A 17700-nucleotide genomic window follows, 5' to 3' on the forward strand; every position below is an offset into this window, starting at 1 on the left:
TTGCTATGTCTGTGGTTTATTTACAGCTTCAGGATAGCAACCTAAAATATCTGTAAATCTTTCAAAAATAAACAAATTGTATTAGGCCTCCTTCCCACGAGCGTGACGGGCTCCGCAGCGTAATATTCCGCTGTGAAGCCCGTCACGGCGCCCCCCAGAGCCCCTATACTTACCTGCGGGAGATAGCGTGAAATCGCTTCCCCGCCCACCGCCGCGCGTCACCGCCCACCGCCCTCGCGTCACCAGCCGTGTCACGTGCACGGCTGGCCGAGTCACGTGACGCGGCCGGACCGCGTCATTTGACGTCATATGACGCTCGGCGGTGGGCGGGAAAGCGTTTTTTCACGCTATCTCCCGCTGGTTACAGCGGGAGATAGCGTGAATGGACGGCTTCCATTGACTGCAATGGAAGCCGTCAGTGCGTACAGCCCGTCCTCACCCGCAGAAAATAGAGCATGCTGCGGGTGAGGACGGGAGAAATCGCGGTGCGTAATTCCGCGGTGGAATTACGCATCGTGAGCATTGTGCTATTAGGTTCAATAGAACCTAATAGCTGCGGGCAACGCAGCGGATTTTCGCCGCGAATTACGCGGCGGAAATCCGTTCGTGGGAAGGAGGCCTTAATGTTTTGTTTGGCAAAAAGTATAATGTGAAAAAAAAATGGATTGAATTGATGGTAAATGTGCATGATATACGTTATTTAGGTGCATTTTGGAATGATTTCATTTCTTGTACATTCTGAAATAGACATAAGATTGGTAAAAATAGGTGGTCATAGTTCAAAAACTGAATACGTATTTGGAATCAGCATGAAAAGTTGGTCTAAGAAAATGTATTTTTATGTACAATGAGGAAAAAAAGTTTTATTTTGTTGATTAGTATTATCTGTATGTGTAAATGGACATCATTTGAAATCAATCGGCTCATGTGCTCGTTCCACCGATTAATAGCTCCGTGTGAAAGAACCTTAAAAGGCCACTCTCACAAACACCGCTTTTTACCATAATTAGCATGCTGTCACGCTAACTGTGGTACAACGCTCCCATTGATTTTAATGGGGCTACTCAAACCTGGGCTGGAACGCAGCCTTTGTAACACAGTGATTTCCAAGCACTGTCTTTCAGTTTTTCAATGTTTTCGCCGTTTTTAACACACCACATCACCCATCACAATCATGGGGTGCATTAAGAAGCGCTGTCAAACGCTGTAATGTACGTTCAAAAAGGTCGCTCAAAATCGTGGTAAAATGCAGCGGTTCAGAGTGGCGTTTAACTGAACCCATGTGTGAGAGTGACCTTAGTCTCAATATAGCTTAGGGATTAGAGTTGAGCGAACATACTCTGCCGAGCTTGATGGTTGTTCGAGTATTAGCGTACTCGATGGTGCTCCTTACTTGAACGAGCATCACGCCATGTTCGACCCCGCCCCAGAGAAACGAGCCTAGGGAGAAAAAAAAGCTCGGGACCCGGCATCCCACATACAAAAATGCTTGAGTCTCCCATTGTAGGCAATGGGGTTCGTTACTCGAGTAGAGCTCTCAAAGTTTACAAAAAGCTCGACTCGAATAACGCGGACCCGAGCATTTGGGTGCTCGCTCATCTCTAGTGCTGAACCTAAACTAACAGGTTAATTTTTAGCCTTTATCTCTCTTCTCTTGCATTTTTTATCAGATAATTCATGACCACAACAAAGATAAACTTTGTTGTGACCATAAATTGGCTGATGAGAGAAGAGGGAAACTAAGCTGTCAGCTCAGCTTCACTGACTGATCTCCTACTGAGACTTCTAGCCTCGTTATACTACACGGGAATCTCACAATTCTCGTTTGCCAGTGCAAATGAGCTGGTGACGCGAAACACTGAACGATCAGTGTTTAAAATGCCCAACAAGTGACCGATCCGGCACTGAAACTGAACGAAGAACAAGAACCTCGTTCAGTCGTTGGCTCGCATTTAAATTGAATGATTATCGTTAACTTTTGTTCATTTGAACGATTCTATGAACGATAAATATCCCATCTAAACCCACCATTAGGGACTGCACTGTCTATATACAATGATATGTAGAAACTGCAGAGGAGAAACAGTGAAACATTTTTATTAAACCCTATTTCAAAAATTATCAGACCAAAATACGTGCAATCAAGCGAAAAAACATTTGCCCTCCAAATGTGTACATAGCCTTTAGCTTCTGCGTGCATCTGCATTCACTGAATTGGCCTTTGAAGTATTAAGGCAAAAATATAGTGTAGTTTCAGAAATAGATTAGGAATTGTATGATTGTATCAAGGAAAGGGTACACAATTTTTCTACATATTCTATGTACCAATTTCTAACCGTTTTCAAGACCTCTGCTTGCAATCACACAATAAGAATCTTCATAGTTTTGAAACAGTCATATCTGTTCAGGTCATGTTATGTTCACACAACATAATATGATCACATACCATAATATGATCATGTTATTTTAACGTACGACTTGTTAAAATAAGGGCACATTTACATAGGACATATTGTTTGCAGCAGATTTTGGTGCACATTTGCAGTAGATTTCACATCCTCATTTCAAGGGCTTGATGGCCACTGTGAAAGTTTGCTACATAATTTAACATGATGGGGATTTAGAAATCCACATTGCAGGTCTGTTTCTGCTATAGATTTGCTTCACATCTGTGGCAGAAAATACACAGTTTACATTGCATGTTGATGTAGCTTTACAGTACCCTGTTATCAAAGCCGTGTCTTGTAATTAGGCAAGGATATAGAATCATAGAATGGTAGAGTTGGAAGGGACCTCCAGGGCCATTTGGTCCAACACCCTACTCAATGTCTGTCGAGCCTCTCTTTGAACACTTCCATTGAAGGAGAACTCACCACCTCCCGTGGCAATCTGTTCCCCTCATTGATCACCCTCACTGTCAGAAAGTTTTTTCTAATATCTAATCTGTGTCTCCTCACTTTCAGTTTCATCCCATTGCTTCTAGTCTTTCCTTGTACAAATGAGAATAGGGCTGATCCCTGTGACAGCCCTTCAGATATCTGTAGACAGCTATTAAGTCTCCTCTCAGCCTTCTTTTTTTGCAAGCTAAACATTAAACATTCCCAGATCCTTTAGCCGCTCCTCATAGGACATGATTTGCAGACCACTCACCATATTGGTAACTCTTCTCTGGACTTGCTCCAGTTTGTCTATGTCTTTTTAAATCTCCCCGATCTGTCCTTTGTGGAAGGAGGTTGGTGCCCTTTACTCCTGGGTGTGCAGAGACAGAGTCCAGCTTACCCCGGAACTAGCGCTTCTCTCCATGTTCCCAGGCTCAATGGCACAAGCTAAGAGATCACTACTGAGGTTCTTTAACCTGGTGGTGCATAAGGTGATCCCCAGAAAGTGGAAATCTACGACTCCTTCCTCTAGGGTGATGTGGCTGGAGGCTCTTGACACAATAAGATATATGGAGGAGCTTTGTGTCAGGGACGAGCTGCAGCGGGACAAATATTTGGCAGTTTGGGCTACATGGAGCTGGTTTAGGCATACACCGGACTTAATCACTTGGGTACTTAATGGAAGCACCCCCTCCTCTCCGAATGATTCTTAGCATACTTTAGGTTGGCTAAACACTGGAAGATTATAGTGAGCCGGGGGTTAGGCCGGATGCCCTTCCCTACCACCACCACCCACGCCCCTCCTTCTCCCCTTCTTTTCTTTCCCATTTCTGCTTTTCTCTTAATTCTTTTATTCTTTCATTTGTTTTTGTATTGTTGTATAATATATGTATAAGTGGTATATTCAGTGTTTGATCGGGCCAGTTTGGTGTTTCTTTTATGATCTCCCACATGTAAAAAGGGATAAACAGTTTCCAATATGTTAAGTGATTATATTTGACATATAACGAAAGGGAGACGGCTTTAAGTAAATTGGTTTTATTGTTCACATAAAAGAGTGGGGCGATAATACGGAAGCCACTGGATTGTTATGTAAATTTCTGAAGATGCCCTCATAGAGGTGTATAGAAGCTTCCTGAATTTTCAGAAGGTACAGTTGCTGTTTAATATGTATACTTGTAATTTGGAAATCTACAGTTAATGTGATCATCACCTGACCAGGACACATTTATAATTTAGAAGTATAGGATGAAGAATCCTATTGAATGACTGTAAGCAGAAGTTTTGGGAACCTTGAAGAATCGAAAGTATATTGTGAGAGACCATGTAGTGAGTGCCAGTGGATCCACTAGTTCTGCAAGGGTTGGACCAGATGACCCTGTAGGTTCCTTCCAACTCTACCATTCTATATGTAGGTGTCCTGTTCTATCTGGTGACAGACTTCTTCAGAATGACTGTGACATTACCTTCACATCTCAGCACTGCACTGTTCCAGACAACATTTCCTTCTTTTAAGATACAGGTGATAGTTTCTGAGCCATGTGTCCGGATAAAGCCGTCGTCACATAGGAAGGACACTGAACTCCCCAGCTGCAAGCTCTCCCCAAACCTCTTTCCATTCACTGGCACACCAGGATCAGGGCATTCATTGTGTCTGAAAGCTGGATAAAAAAGCAAGCAAAAGTTAAGGAGGTTGTGGTATGGACTGAGCAAATTTATATTAGTTATGTTTCACTGGTTCCGATCAATTGATGGACCCATGCTAACCTACTAGTTCACACATTGTGCCAAACCACACCAGATCTAAACTGCTGACATAAATGAGTCTAAACCTCTAAATAACAGTGGCTGCAAAGGCTAGGAGATGAAATTGATGAAATTAGATATACTAGTGGAGATCATAAATAATCTACGCTATTTACAATCCATCACGTAAGTCGTTTAGATAATCATCAATTTACGGCCGGAAATGGTTTTATGAATTCCGCTCCGTAATGGAATGTCTAGCTAGATGCATCTCTTAATTAATGGGGATTGTATTTGCCCACCTTTATCTTTATTTAATGCAGGGTTAATACAATTTCCTTTCATGCACATGATGGATATTGCTATACGTTTATGAATAAATAATTCCTAGCCATTCTAAATATTAGCTCATCTTTATTGGCCTTCGTTTAAGCAAAGCAAGCATGAAGAGATGAGAAAAAAAAATCAGGTTTAAGTCACCAAGAATGATCCAGCTGCTGTGTCTGGCTGTTCTATACATAGAAAAACAAGGTCATATACTTCATGCCAGTTTCTCACAGAAGCTTTGCTGCTGCAACATTATCACTACAGGAAGTCACATACATAAGAAAATCTGTTTGGAATCAGCGACTGTGGCTGTAACAATAATGTGAAAATACAATCTGTGGCAAGAGTTGGCAGAGGAAGCTGCAATGCAGATGTCCACACAAAGCCATATTATGTTGCAGTGATTTGCATTCAATCATGAGTAGCCACACAGTTCATTCTATAAAAAGGAAGACCGATTTCATGTAAGCCTATATGACATACAGTAATATGTGATTCCCATTATTGCTTGATGCAGCATTCTATTACCTATTGTGCTTTTTCATGCTGGACATAAATAATAATTGATTGAAAACATAAATGTGATATGTATCGGATTGTCTATAAATCCCAGAAATGAATGATTTACTAAGAAATAAATAAACGATTTTGCTCTTGCATGAACATTGATTACAAAGTAACATCTAGTACAAATATGTTTAGATTTTAGTGATTTGCATCTATAGTTATAACTTAATACCCTACTATTAGCTCTAAGGCTACTTTCCCACATACAGGTACTGGCTTCGGCTGAAAATCTGTCCAGCCGTGGCTACCAATGGAAACACGATTTTGACTATACGGTTAGCAAGATTGTGTGGCTACCAGCATGGGGAAACATCCTTAAATGCAAGTTACCCTAACAGAACATAGAAGTGGTGGGTTAACCCTTTCCAATCCACTGTCTGACATCTTCCTACATTCTGATTGAAGCTTGTACAGCTCCAATGTCAGAAGACGTCCGACAGGGTATTCTTACCGTCTATTGCCAGCCACTCCACTGTCGGAGCCTCTCTGGCGCACACACACTGGCTTTAGCCAGCAGATGGCACCGTTGTATAACAGCAAAAAGAGAAAGCCTTTTAGGAAACCCTGAATCCAAAATTGGATTGGAAAGGGTTAATAAAAACGTCCTACTGTAGGTCTGGTATACAAATCCATCAGCAGAATACAGGCTGTCGTTTATGGCAGTATCTTTTAAATACATACTTCAATGTTCATCCATGAGACAAGATTTTTTTTAACTAAGCAAGTACAAAATTCTGCATCTTGAGGCCTTAGTCACACGGGCGTTTTTTCGCGCGATTTGCGCATCGCATGACGGATGCGCATGCGCAAATCGCGTGACCGGCGCCGAAAGATCGGCCGAAAAAACGCCCGAAAATCTGCTCCTAGCCGCGTTTCATTAGAAACGGGCCGGAGCTGTCCAGCGCATTGCATTCAATGGAGCCGGCAATACAGGGCGAGCCCGGGATGAATTGTCGGGAAGGGCTTAAATATATAAGCCCTTCCCTGCAATTCATCCTAAAATGTGTTAAAATAAAAAAAAATTGTATACTCACCTTTCCGCTGCAGCCGGAGTCCAGCCGCGGCTGCTGTCAGTTCTCCTGAACTGCTTCTCGGCACTATTCAGCCGGCGGGGCTTTAAAATCCCCGCCTGCTGAATGAGTTGCCTCTGATTGGTCACAGCCTGACCAATCAGAGGCAGGTTTCACTCACACACCCATTCATGAATTCATGAATGGGTGAGTGACTGCTGCCTCTCATTGGCTCAGCGGGACCAATCAGGGGCAGCTCCCGCTGAGCCAATGAGAGGCAGCAGTCACTCACCCATTCATGAATTCATGAATTCATGAATGGGTGTGTGAGTGAAACCTGCCTCTGATTGGTCAGGCTGTGACCAATCAGAGGCAGATCATTCAGCAGGCGGGGATTTTAAAGCCCCGCCGGCTGAATAGTGCCGAGAAGCAGTTCAGGAGAACTGACAGCGGCCGCGGCAGAACTCCGGCTGCAGCGGAAAGGTGAGTATACAAATTTTTTTTATTTTAACACATTTTAGGCCTTAGTCAGACGGGCGTCTTTTCGCGCGATTTGCGCATGTGCATGCGATTCACGCATATATAGAACCAATGGTTCGCTATGGTATCGGTCACATGTCCGCTTTTTATGCGGATATGCGATAAATTATAGGACACGACGATTTGCAGATCGCGCCTATCTGCGTTCGGCGTTTTATGTGCGCACCAAAATAATTTACTGCAGCTAGCTGCGTTTTTTTCGCCAGCCAGTCTAAGTTTCATGCGCATTTTCATGCGCACGGCGATTTTTCTCCGGTCAGACGGGGGTTTTGCTGCGACGATTAACAGGGCTAGGTGCAGATTTTTCCCGCGATTTTTCGCCCCCGGTCACGCGATTTGCGCATGCGCATCCGACATGCGATCCACAAATCGCGCGAAAAAACGCCCGTCTGACTAAGGCCTTAGGATGAATTGCAGGGAAGGGCTTATATATTTAAGCCCTTCCCGACAATTCATCCCGCGCACGCCGGCAGCCCATTGTTTTCAGTGGAACCTGCTGTATTGCTGGCTCCATTGAATTCAATGGGCAAACATCGTTCTTCTCTGTCACAGCTGTTACAGCTGTGGCAGAGGAGAATGATTTGTCTAGTATATACTCTCAATGGGGTCGGCGCTGCTGCCGCCGTCCCCATTGAGCGCATATAGAGAAGAGAACAGAAATCGCAGATCGCAGGTAGGTGCGATCTGCGATTTCTGTTCTATAATTTATCGGACGAGCGCATAAAAAGCGCTCATGTGTCCGATACCATTGCAAAGCAATGGTTTTATAAAATCGCCGGACGCATGCGCATGCGCAAATCGCAGCTAAAAACGCCCATCTGACTAAGCCCTTATAGTGGTTGAAGCTCTATTGTGATATGGAGTTTTAAATATTTACCCACTAAAAGGAGTCGAGGAGCATATTGTGCCATTAGTCTAAAGTGGTTTTGCAGGCACAGAACATTGTTCTTAGGCTGCTTTCAGATGACCGTATTTTAACACATCCATAATACAGATCCGTATTACACACGTGTTACAAATGACTGGATGTCATCAATATTTCATTAGTATTTGATATGTTTTTGCCTTTGTATTTTTTATTTTCTACTTGACAAATACTGATGTGTATTCGCCCAATAGGAAAGAATACAGAGGCAAAAATAGAAAAAATGGTTCATACGGTGTTTAAAAAAAAAACTGTGAAAAATTCGGCCATGTCAATACATATATAGATTTACATTAGTTCCACAAAACACAGACCAAATGCAGAGCTAAAATATGTTTATCTGAAAGCAGCCTAAATAAATTTGTCAAACAAAAGCTAATAACTTGCTAATATGTTTCCCATTTACACATGATACAAATGGAAGCATGTGAAGTACATTTAATACACAGCTTTAAAGTTTACAATTTCCAGCTTTTATCGCCATGTTGTTTTGAGGGCCAAGATTCTGTTGTGTTTCACAACCATTTCAGCCTTGTAGCACCCCTGGACAAAAATTTAATTGTGGGGAAAGCCTTCCAAATAATTTTTTACAGAAGATAAAAAACAGCTAAAAACACTTCCCCACAACAGTATACTCACACCCAGAGCTTCAGCATCCCTCCTGAATGCTGTATAATCACATCCAGAGCTTTATCACCCCTCCCTCAGCAGTAATCACATTAAGGAATCAAACATCTCCCACACCTGCCATAATCACCTTCATAGGGCTTACAGTAGCTGACCAAAGGCAGAAGACAGCAGCGCTCACAGTATGGTACCCCAATAGTGTCATGCTGGGCTCCTACCTGAGAAGTTAGGATTTGTATCATAGGCAGTACGTAGCATGCAGCACGTCTGCTGGAGATTCTGATTACTGGCTGGGAATGCTGTGGCACCCCTGGCAGATTCTTGTGGCACTGGTTTAGAATCATTGTGTTCATACCTAAAAATGGTTTTCTGGGTACAGAAAACTGTTCCTAAATCAATTTATTATTCAAAAGCTAATAACTTACTACTATACTTCATTCTTCATAAAACATCACTATTTTGAGCTCAGATAACATTCCCCATGCACAGACGTTAAACCTCAATTCCTATGTTGCCTCAGTCTCTGCTCTGTGAGCAGCACTCCCCCTCAATTCTGTGTTGACACTTACTGCACCAATGCAAAGCTGACCATACACATTAGATTAATGTGAATTTCAACCATTTAATATGTCCAGGGATGCCTGACTCTCCCCTACTGGCAGATGTTAGAGGAGAGTAAAAGTGGTGCAGTGGGATTTCAACGTGGCTGATCTTTGTGTTCTCAGGAGAGATAAGCCACCAGCTTACTCCCCTCTCTCTATTCTGAACACATGTATATTTGACTATCTCAGGCAGTCTCACTGAAATGAATGGAGTGTCAGTGTGCACATGTGACCACTGCTCCATTTATTTGGGGACATGCCACCATTCTCATGATCGGTTGCGTCCAAGCAGTTGGATGTCTACTAATCAGCAACTAATCACCTCTCTTATGGATAGGTGACATTAGATTCATGGAACAACTATGTTAAATGTACCTCACTTGTTTCCATTGGTATCATGTGCAAACTCATTACATCTAAAGCCCGTTTTACACGCTACAATTATCACTTAAACAACCACATGAATGAATGAACTGCCAACATTTTTGAATAAAATACACATGCAGATAATGGCTTTACTCATCAGCATTTTCCTCCAGGAGTTGTTTGCTTAGCTGGGCGTGTGTGTATGTGATGGTTATTGCATAAATACATGCCCAGCTGAGCAAACATCTGGCCAGCAGATTCAATTGTTCTCCTAAAGGGAGCATAAACAGTTCTCCATTATTATGTGTGCAAAGCAAACACAATGAGTACACTGTTAAGAAAGTCTTTTCAATAACCAATGGATTGTTTTTATACAGGCTAAAAAACAGCTCTTAATGGCAATTGAACAAATAGTGCACGACTGCGTTTAGCTGTAATGATTATCGCTCACTTTCAGCCACTTGATTGAGCGATAATCATTGTGTGCAAAGGGGCCTTATGAAAGAGATTTAGTCACTGGTTCTGTTTCCTATGCAAACAATAATAATTACTAATTTGAACAGATTTCACCTTCTTTGCCATATTTAGCACTACTAGTTCAGATCATAAATATTGTGAAACTCACTAGTAAATGTGATATTGAATCCTCGCTTTTCAGTAGAATGGTCAGTCTGGAACTCCAGTCTTAACACGTGACCACTGCTTGTTAATGAGGGTGGCACGTGGTTCCCTGAGAAGGTTCCCAGGACAGGTGACTCTGGGGAACCTCCATCTTTTGCTGCCAAGAAGTCGAACTGGGGTTCTACATCGAAGTCATTGAAAGCCAAGTGGATGCGACTCTCAGGCTTGGCTATGATTAACCACACACAGTGCAAGTGGTTGCTGTATTCTTCCGGGTAGTTTGGAGACAGAACATTTCCAGACGGGGTGGTGAAATTAAAGAAGCATGAAACTGTAGGAGTCAAAAAGACATTGATTAATATTTTTCCATTTACAAGCTATATGTCAATTGAATTCACAATTTCTTCATGAAAACTATACCCAGTGCATAAAATGCGTATGCTCTCTTGACCAAATATCAAAAGACATGCAAATTGAATTAATGCTATACATACACTGTAGTCATATGCTACAGTCATTTTTTTTCTGTTAGTTTTTCCACACACTTTTTTACATTAAATACATCCCGTATGATATAATAACCAGGTATAATTTTTCAATCTTGACAATATAAAATAGTTTTGGAATGGAAATTATACTCCCCAGATAAGTCAGCTAAAGACTAAATTAACGCTTTACTGAAAGAAAATGTTGCTATTTTAATATGTTTCATTGAGAAAAGAATTTTTAAAAATAAAGTCAGATAAAAATGGAATCCTAGGCAAATAGGCTAGGTTCACGCTGCATTCAGACATTCAGTGTACACATCAGGCAATTCTTCCAACATGCCAATAGAAGTCTATTACCAGACCATGCCTAAATGCAATGTGAACGTAGTCTAATTTGTATACTGGGTTTAATGGTATGATTTTTTTTCTCTGCTCAATAAAACTTTGCACATTTGCTACTTTAAACTGTTCTCTATAGTTTATTATTGATTTATTCTACCCATTATGCTTTCATTGATGTAGACCCTTACAACTCAGACTATGCAATACAGAAAGGGGAATTGCTTTGAGTAGTGCATTTATCCATCATATCCAGCAAACAGATTGCTTCTGCATTAAGGAAAGTGAACAGTAGCTAGGCTTTAAAAAACATATTGTACATTATTACTAACTATTACACTATTGCAATTTGTTGGCAGACTGTTGGGAAGCGTAATGCTGATTGTAGACTGGCATACAATATTTGTGATGTCAGTGATGTAAAAGTGAGTTTACTAATCGGGGTGTGTGGAAAGTTCCTGTGTAGTTAGATAATCAAGAAAAATATCTAAAAATGCAATTCTGAGGAGTATAATTTCCTCTCAATAATACACACAGTACCGTATATGATAATAGAGAAATGATACAGTAACTATTACATACCACACTAGATTTTTGCCTTTCCATTTTCTATAAAGCCCATACAGCAATTGAAGAAATACAGCGTAAATTGCTTATCCATCTCTTAATCTAGCCCAAGCCAGTCATGTATAAAATGTCTCTCTGTATAAATTTTACTTTTCATTTTCCTTTATTAAATCAAATGGATTGAATTGTATGAAATAATAGAACTAAGAATTTGGAATAAAATGTAGAAAGGCTTAAAGAAAGTTGTTTTTTTTTTATTGTAAGCATGCAATGTGCTATGGAATATAATGGCATGCAGAATGGTACAATGACATGCATAGCAATAAGAAGTCATGCCGAGCAAAGTACAGTACTGACCAGCATAGCAGTGTGTAGTGATAATATCCAATGTGTAATCATGGAACTGTGACTATAACCGCAGAGCCCTCTGCAGCTCTTCAATCTTGGTGTGACCTCTAGATTGACTGAGGGAGCGCAACAGACTAATTCTTTACGATTGTTATAGTTTTTGCCACATATTTCATACAAAAGTAGTGCCGTCTCCAGAGCGACCGTTAGCATATTAGTTCTGTGTGACATAGTTGATCTTTAATGGATCGCCATTATGCAGCCACGCTGACCTTTCTGCATTCTTTGCACCACTCACTTGTTAAATAAACCCATCTCCTGCCAATGTTTCCACAGCAGGGGGGATGCTTTAATGCATTGTTCCATCCTAGTCACCTTTGGTTGCCTCCTTCTGAGTTTGATCAAGCTGTCTTATTTATTAGTGCCTTATACTTAAAAACTGCTAATAAGGTTGTCATTTAGAAAGCTGTAAAAAAGTATTACAGTGAGGAGATAAAATAACAGAAAATCAGATTTTCTGTTTTTTGTTTGTGCAAATTAATTAAATAAGGCAAAATTAATTTGAAGTATAGTATAAAGATTAGGCCTAAGTATGAAGATAATAGCTAGATTGTTTATGGTGATTCTTAATCTATAGTTCTTTTAATACTAAACATTAGTTACTTATGTAGTTACAAGCGAAATAATAAATACTAAAAGATGTATCATATTTATTATACTACAATAAACTTACCTGTGACAACACTGAGAACATCTGGACCCTGGCGCAGTGCCATCCTACAGTGTTAGTAAATCATGAAGTGGCTAAATGTAGCCATTATAACAAATTACAGTCCTACTAGAATTATTCTGCAGCTTCAATGCGATAACCTCTATTTTAGTAAGGTCGCTCTCACACAGGCCATATTTTACAGTGTTTAGCACAAAGCTAAATACTGTAAAACCCCTCTATTCATTTCAATAGGGTTTTTTAGATGGGCGTTCAATAGTAGCGTTTCTAACACCGTGTTTTTCGAGCGTTGTCTGCTAAATTTCCTGCGTTCCAGGGTTTTAAATGGGATGCGATGGTCATTTAAATGAATGGGGAGTGTTTTCAATGTGGTCAAAAACACAGTAGAACGCCGTGTTCAGCATTTTACCGCATTTTTGAACGCAACATTCTTTGCCACCGGGAGAGAAAATGAAAGTGGTGATGTCATCGACTTGCTTTGCCTGCGTTGCTACTGCGCTAGTGACTGAATGCTGTACAAATCACCCCTGCCCTAGTAAAAATGCTGCGTTTTTACTACTGTCTGTGTGAGAGTGGCCTAAAACTGCAATGACATAAATGACTGTGTGGTATGTCTATTATGCTTACTTTTACTACTCAGCATTTACACTATTGTAAATTAGTAAATGCAAAATCGAGGGGACATGGGTGACTATAAAAGAGGTTACTAATGCTATAACATTCTTATTTGCTCTAAGGAGATACAGTAATCCCATCATCCCCTTGAATTAATATGTTATTGACCCTAGTAGCCTTGTACTGTAAATGCACTTTGGTAAAAAATAGTTCAAGACTTTTTTAAAGGATTTGCACTTTAAACAAACTTTGCATAAATCAATAATACAGGGAATAAAAAAAAATTACAATATATCTTATTAAAGAAAAATGCTTCTTTCTCCACTTTTTAGGGCATGTTCGTGTCTGTGTCGGAGGCCTCTGGTGCAGATGTGGCACAAAACGGCAGGAAAAATAGCACAGCATGCTATGCTATTTCATCTAGGAACATGCCAGAAGGCATTCCAGAAGCCTATCAGACTTTATTATAGTAAGTGGGGTCTGCTGGGTGCCACTGTATCCGACATGTGCCGGACTTGGCACTTCCAATTTTTCCATTGTTTGCCTCCTATGATGGAACCAAAAATGTAAAACATAGTGGACGTGGGAACACTGCCGTTTTAGTCTCCTTTACTCCTCTCCTTCTATTTTAAACTGTTCCCTCACTGTGAAAAAAAGTTAAACTCATCTTACTAGATAACATAGACCAACTGCTCACAGACAAATAACATTACATGTTGACCATAGAAGTCTATGGAGAGAAAGAACAGGAGCCGAGTGAGATAGAAGCACAGAGACTCGCAGAAAGATGTGGCTGTAGCTAATAGCAAGTGTTTTATGTCAACTTGGTGCTGGATTTACAGCTACACTGCTCGGTAAAGTGGTTGTTCCAACTGGTCAACTCCTGCCCGTATAGCTTATGCTGCTTCCTGGGTGGAAAGTAATTATAAGAGAAAGTCTTGCTCTGCAGATTTCAGCACAGTCAGGTACTACATGGCTTTCCATTAACTTGAGTGCATACTATGTAATACTACATTTTCTAATTGTGTAGCTACCTGCTGTTTTCAGCAGTCACACCAGTGGCAAGCAGCTGATTACTAAGACGGATGCATTTTGGGAGTGGGCTGTCCAGTTAGGACAACCATTCAATGCTTAATGTCTCAATTTATATTTATGACCCAGCATTAGATCCAGACACCTGTAAAGAATGAACATATCTTCTCTTAAAAGGAGCATCTCATAATGACAACCCCTGTCACAGGGCATGTGGATGTGATGAAGGGGATCTCCCGCTCAAGACACCACCCCTATGAACCATTGCAGAGAACCAGTAAGAAAGAGCAGGACAACTGTGGGGTGCAATGATCCCATCTAAAAAGCCCCCCTTATACACTGCTTTCCTGACATATCACAATAGGTCAGTACCACAACATGTAACATATTGTCTTAAAGGAGTTTTCCAGACAGTTGCTATTGATGACCTATCCTCAGTATAGTTGAGCATTAGTTGATTGACAGGTACCTGCTACTTGGGATCCCCAGCAGATCCCTGGGACCAAAGCTGCCTATTACACTTCCCGCTCCTGTTTGAAAGCTGGAAGTGTAATAGGCATTCGGAGAACTACAAAAGTATAGCATTTGCTTGTGTTATTTTACTGCATTGGAAAATTGAGAATTCAAAGTAGTTTTTACATATGAGGCCTATTGTCATCGACTGTGTAACCTCAGACTGCCCTATGAAATGATAAGGCATAAACAACTAAGACACAAATATCAGGTCAGGATAAACACTGCATATTTTAAAAGCTTGTTGAAAAGATTGCTGTCAGTTTGGGAAGGTGCACTTTCTTCTATGAGTAATGTTCTAGCAAAAGCAAAAAAGCTAAAAAAGCATTAAGGTGCCTGTGGAGAACGGAAAAAGGTTAAAACCCTTGTTAATATTATTTCACACAATCCCAAATAAGCCATTTTTCTCCTAAAGCTATAATGTCACTTATAGCCAGATATTACTGTGTATATAATTATATTGAAACAGGATATGGTTGGGAGGGTCAGTTTATCCAGCTTTATCAATCTAGCTTCTGGTCTCTTCCTTTTTTCACTCTTAATTTCACCATTTTTGGAAGGAAGGAGGGCCCAATTCCAAGTCATGATCTACTCTTAGTGCTTTATTGGAATAACTGGGCAACATTTGAAAAGAATGGCAAACATATTCAAGGCACACAAGTATCACAATTCCCTTTTACTCTTTGTTTCCTTATTCACCTTTAATGTTTTTAACTGCTTTAGATCATCCCCTTTTTCAAAAGGGCCTCCCATAAATAAGCTGATCGTAGAGTGTATGGCTGCAGGGACCCCCAGCGATCCATTATAATCTGAAGACTGTAATCTGCAATTCCCCTGCAGTGCCACTACAGGACAAATGATGCATTACACAATCCCAACTGAATTAAAAAAAACTGTCTGTATAACATGTAGTCCCAGCAATAATCATTCCTGTGCTTTTACACAGCAACGAGCATCACTGACTTAATGGAGGCATGGTAGTGAATGAAGGAGGAGATTGTTCCATCCCCTCACACCTCCATACAGAGTAAGCATACAAAAACGTAATGACGAACGAGAAGTGAAAAAAATTCTTATTTGTAATTTAGTCAGTGCATGCATTTACACTGGACGCTAATCCAGTGAGCATCTGAACGATACTCGTTCTATGTAAAAGCATCTGTATTGATAAAAATCACAAATATGTGCAATTCTACACACTTCAGTGCAACATATTTGGGCTATGAACGAGATAGATTTGTATGCATATTGGCGCATTTTCCTTACTGTACTATTTGTATACGTGGGGCATGTTCACATGGGCTCAGGACACCCCATGTTGTGATTTAAGAGGCTATTCAGCCTAATGAAGTCCAGATGTGTTCTTTTTTTCATGCAATTGTGCAGCATTTGGTGCATTTGCGCACCACCTGTAGACTTCTATGGGGACTTTTGGTTTGCAACTGTGCACAAAAAAAGAGCATACTGCATTTTATTACATATTTTGCACGTGCAAAAGACAGAAATAGAACAAATCCATTGAAATCATTGGGTTCTATTCTCTGCATATTGCGCATGCAAATTTTGTGCGCGCAAATATGTCCGTCTGAAGGAGCCTTTAGGGTTCTCCCTCCTATTAAAGGCTAATTCACACAGGTGATTTTCACATCTGTTTACTGGCTGTGTTTGCAACTGACTGCACACGAACAGCCTATTGACCCATTACTCTTAACGGGGCTACGCAGACATGCATTTTTCTACAAGGACTGATGGTCCATGTAATAGAAGCAGGTCCTATTCTGGTCCATCTTACCAAATAAGACAGTCATCCACTCAGGTCAATGAGTGTGCAAAAAAAAGGGCAGTTTCAGATGGCTGTATGCTCAGCTACGCTCGCCCCTACGGAGCATAGTTGCGCATCAACTTTTATTTTTCCCTTCACGGGCTTTTAAAACTCCGTGCCATAGCGCAGGAGTTTGAAAAAAACAGCGAGAAGATACGTCCTATTAACTACTTGTGGGAAAGATAGGGCTAGTCCTATCTATTCTTGGGCATAGTACTCACACCCGAGAAAAGAGCTAGTGAAAACAAAGCCATTCAAATCAATGATTTCGTTTTGTCCCGTTATGCAGCCGTGATTTTCATCTAAATAATGGACTAAAACAAGTTCATCTATTTAAGCCCTAAGTCCTAACTCGAAATGCCTTAATATTTTTTAATTGATAATTGGTTTGAAAATCAAATAACCCCTTTAAATGTTGTGCTTTCCATGCTCTGATGCACACTCCAATGTTAGATTATCTCTCAGATTATTAGGAGTCTGCTCTGTCCGTCAGTTATATTGTATTAATGGTAAATTCAAATTATGAGTTACCCCAAGAGCTTTATTAGTCTTCTTTTTGTACTTGAAGTCACAGTTCACTAGACTTTACATGGAAAGAACTGCATAATAAATGTATGCAATATTACACAACAGATAAGTCCAAGTCTTTATTATGATTAGCAGAAATTTTGGTCCAACTATACCTGAGAGACGCCAAGAAATGTGCTGCCATGGGCTTCAGACTATAGTTCTACTAACCCCACTTATAAATGAACCCCAATATTATATCTTTATATGATTACATTTTCATATAATAAGGTCTAAACAAGTAAATCCATTGCTAAATTGTTGCAAAAGACTGTTTATAGCACAGGTATGTAGGACATGGCAGCATATGCCATATTGTTCTTTGTGTAAGTCATTCTTCTTAGGACCTGCATGTCTTCTACCTAGAACATCTAAGGGCTCATGCTTATGGTCGTATTATCAATTCTTGTTATACAGATCTGTATTATGGCCGCCACAGAGCTCTTTAGGTCCATATTATACCTTATAT

The 17700-nt window shown here is 40.5% G+C and overlaps 1 protein-coding gene across 1 annotated transcript in view; it reads right to left on the minus strand.

The window, feature by feature from the left end:
- CSMD2 (CUB and Sushi multiple domains 2) overlaps positions 1-17700 on the minus strand; it is a 948969-nt gene that overhangs the window by 254561 nt on the left and 676708 nt on the right. The window contains exons 14-15 of the mRNA XM_066586981.1: positions 10215-10541; positions 4346-4540 (exon numbers count right to left, since the gene is read on the minus strand). Coding sequence (XP_066443078.1) covers positions 4346-4540; positions 10215-10541 — 522 coding nt within the window. The remainder of the gene's footprint in view (positions 1-4345; positions 4541-10214; positions 10542-17700) is intronic.

Source organism: Eleutherodactylus coqui, chromosome 1, assembly GCF_035609145.1.
Source record: "Eleutherodactylus coqui strain aEleCoq1 chromosome 1, aEleCoq1.hap1, whole genome shotgun sequence".
NCBI classification, from domain to species: Eukaryota; Metazoa; Chordata; class Amphibia; order Anura; family Eleutherodactylidae; genus Eleutherodactylus; species Eleutherodactylus coqui.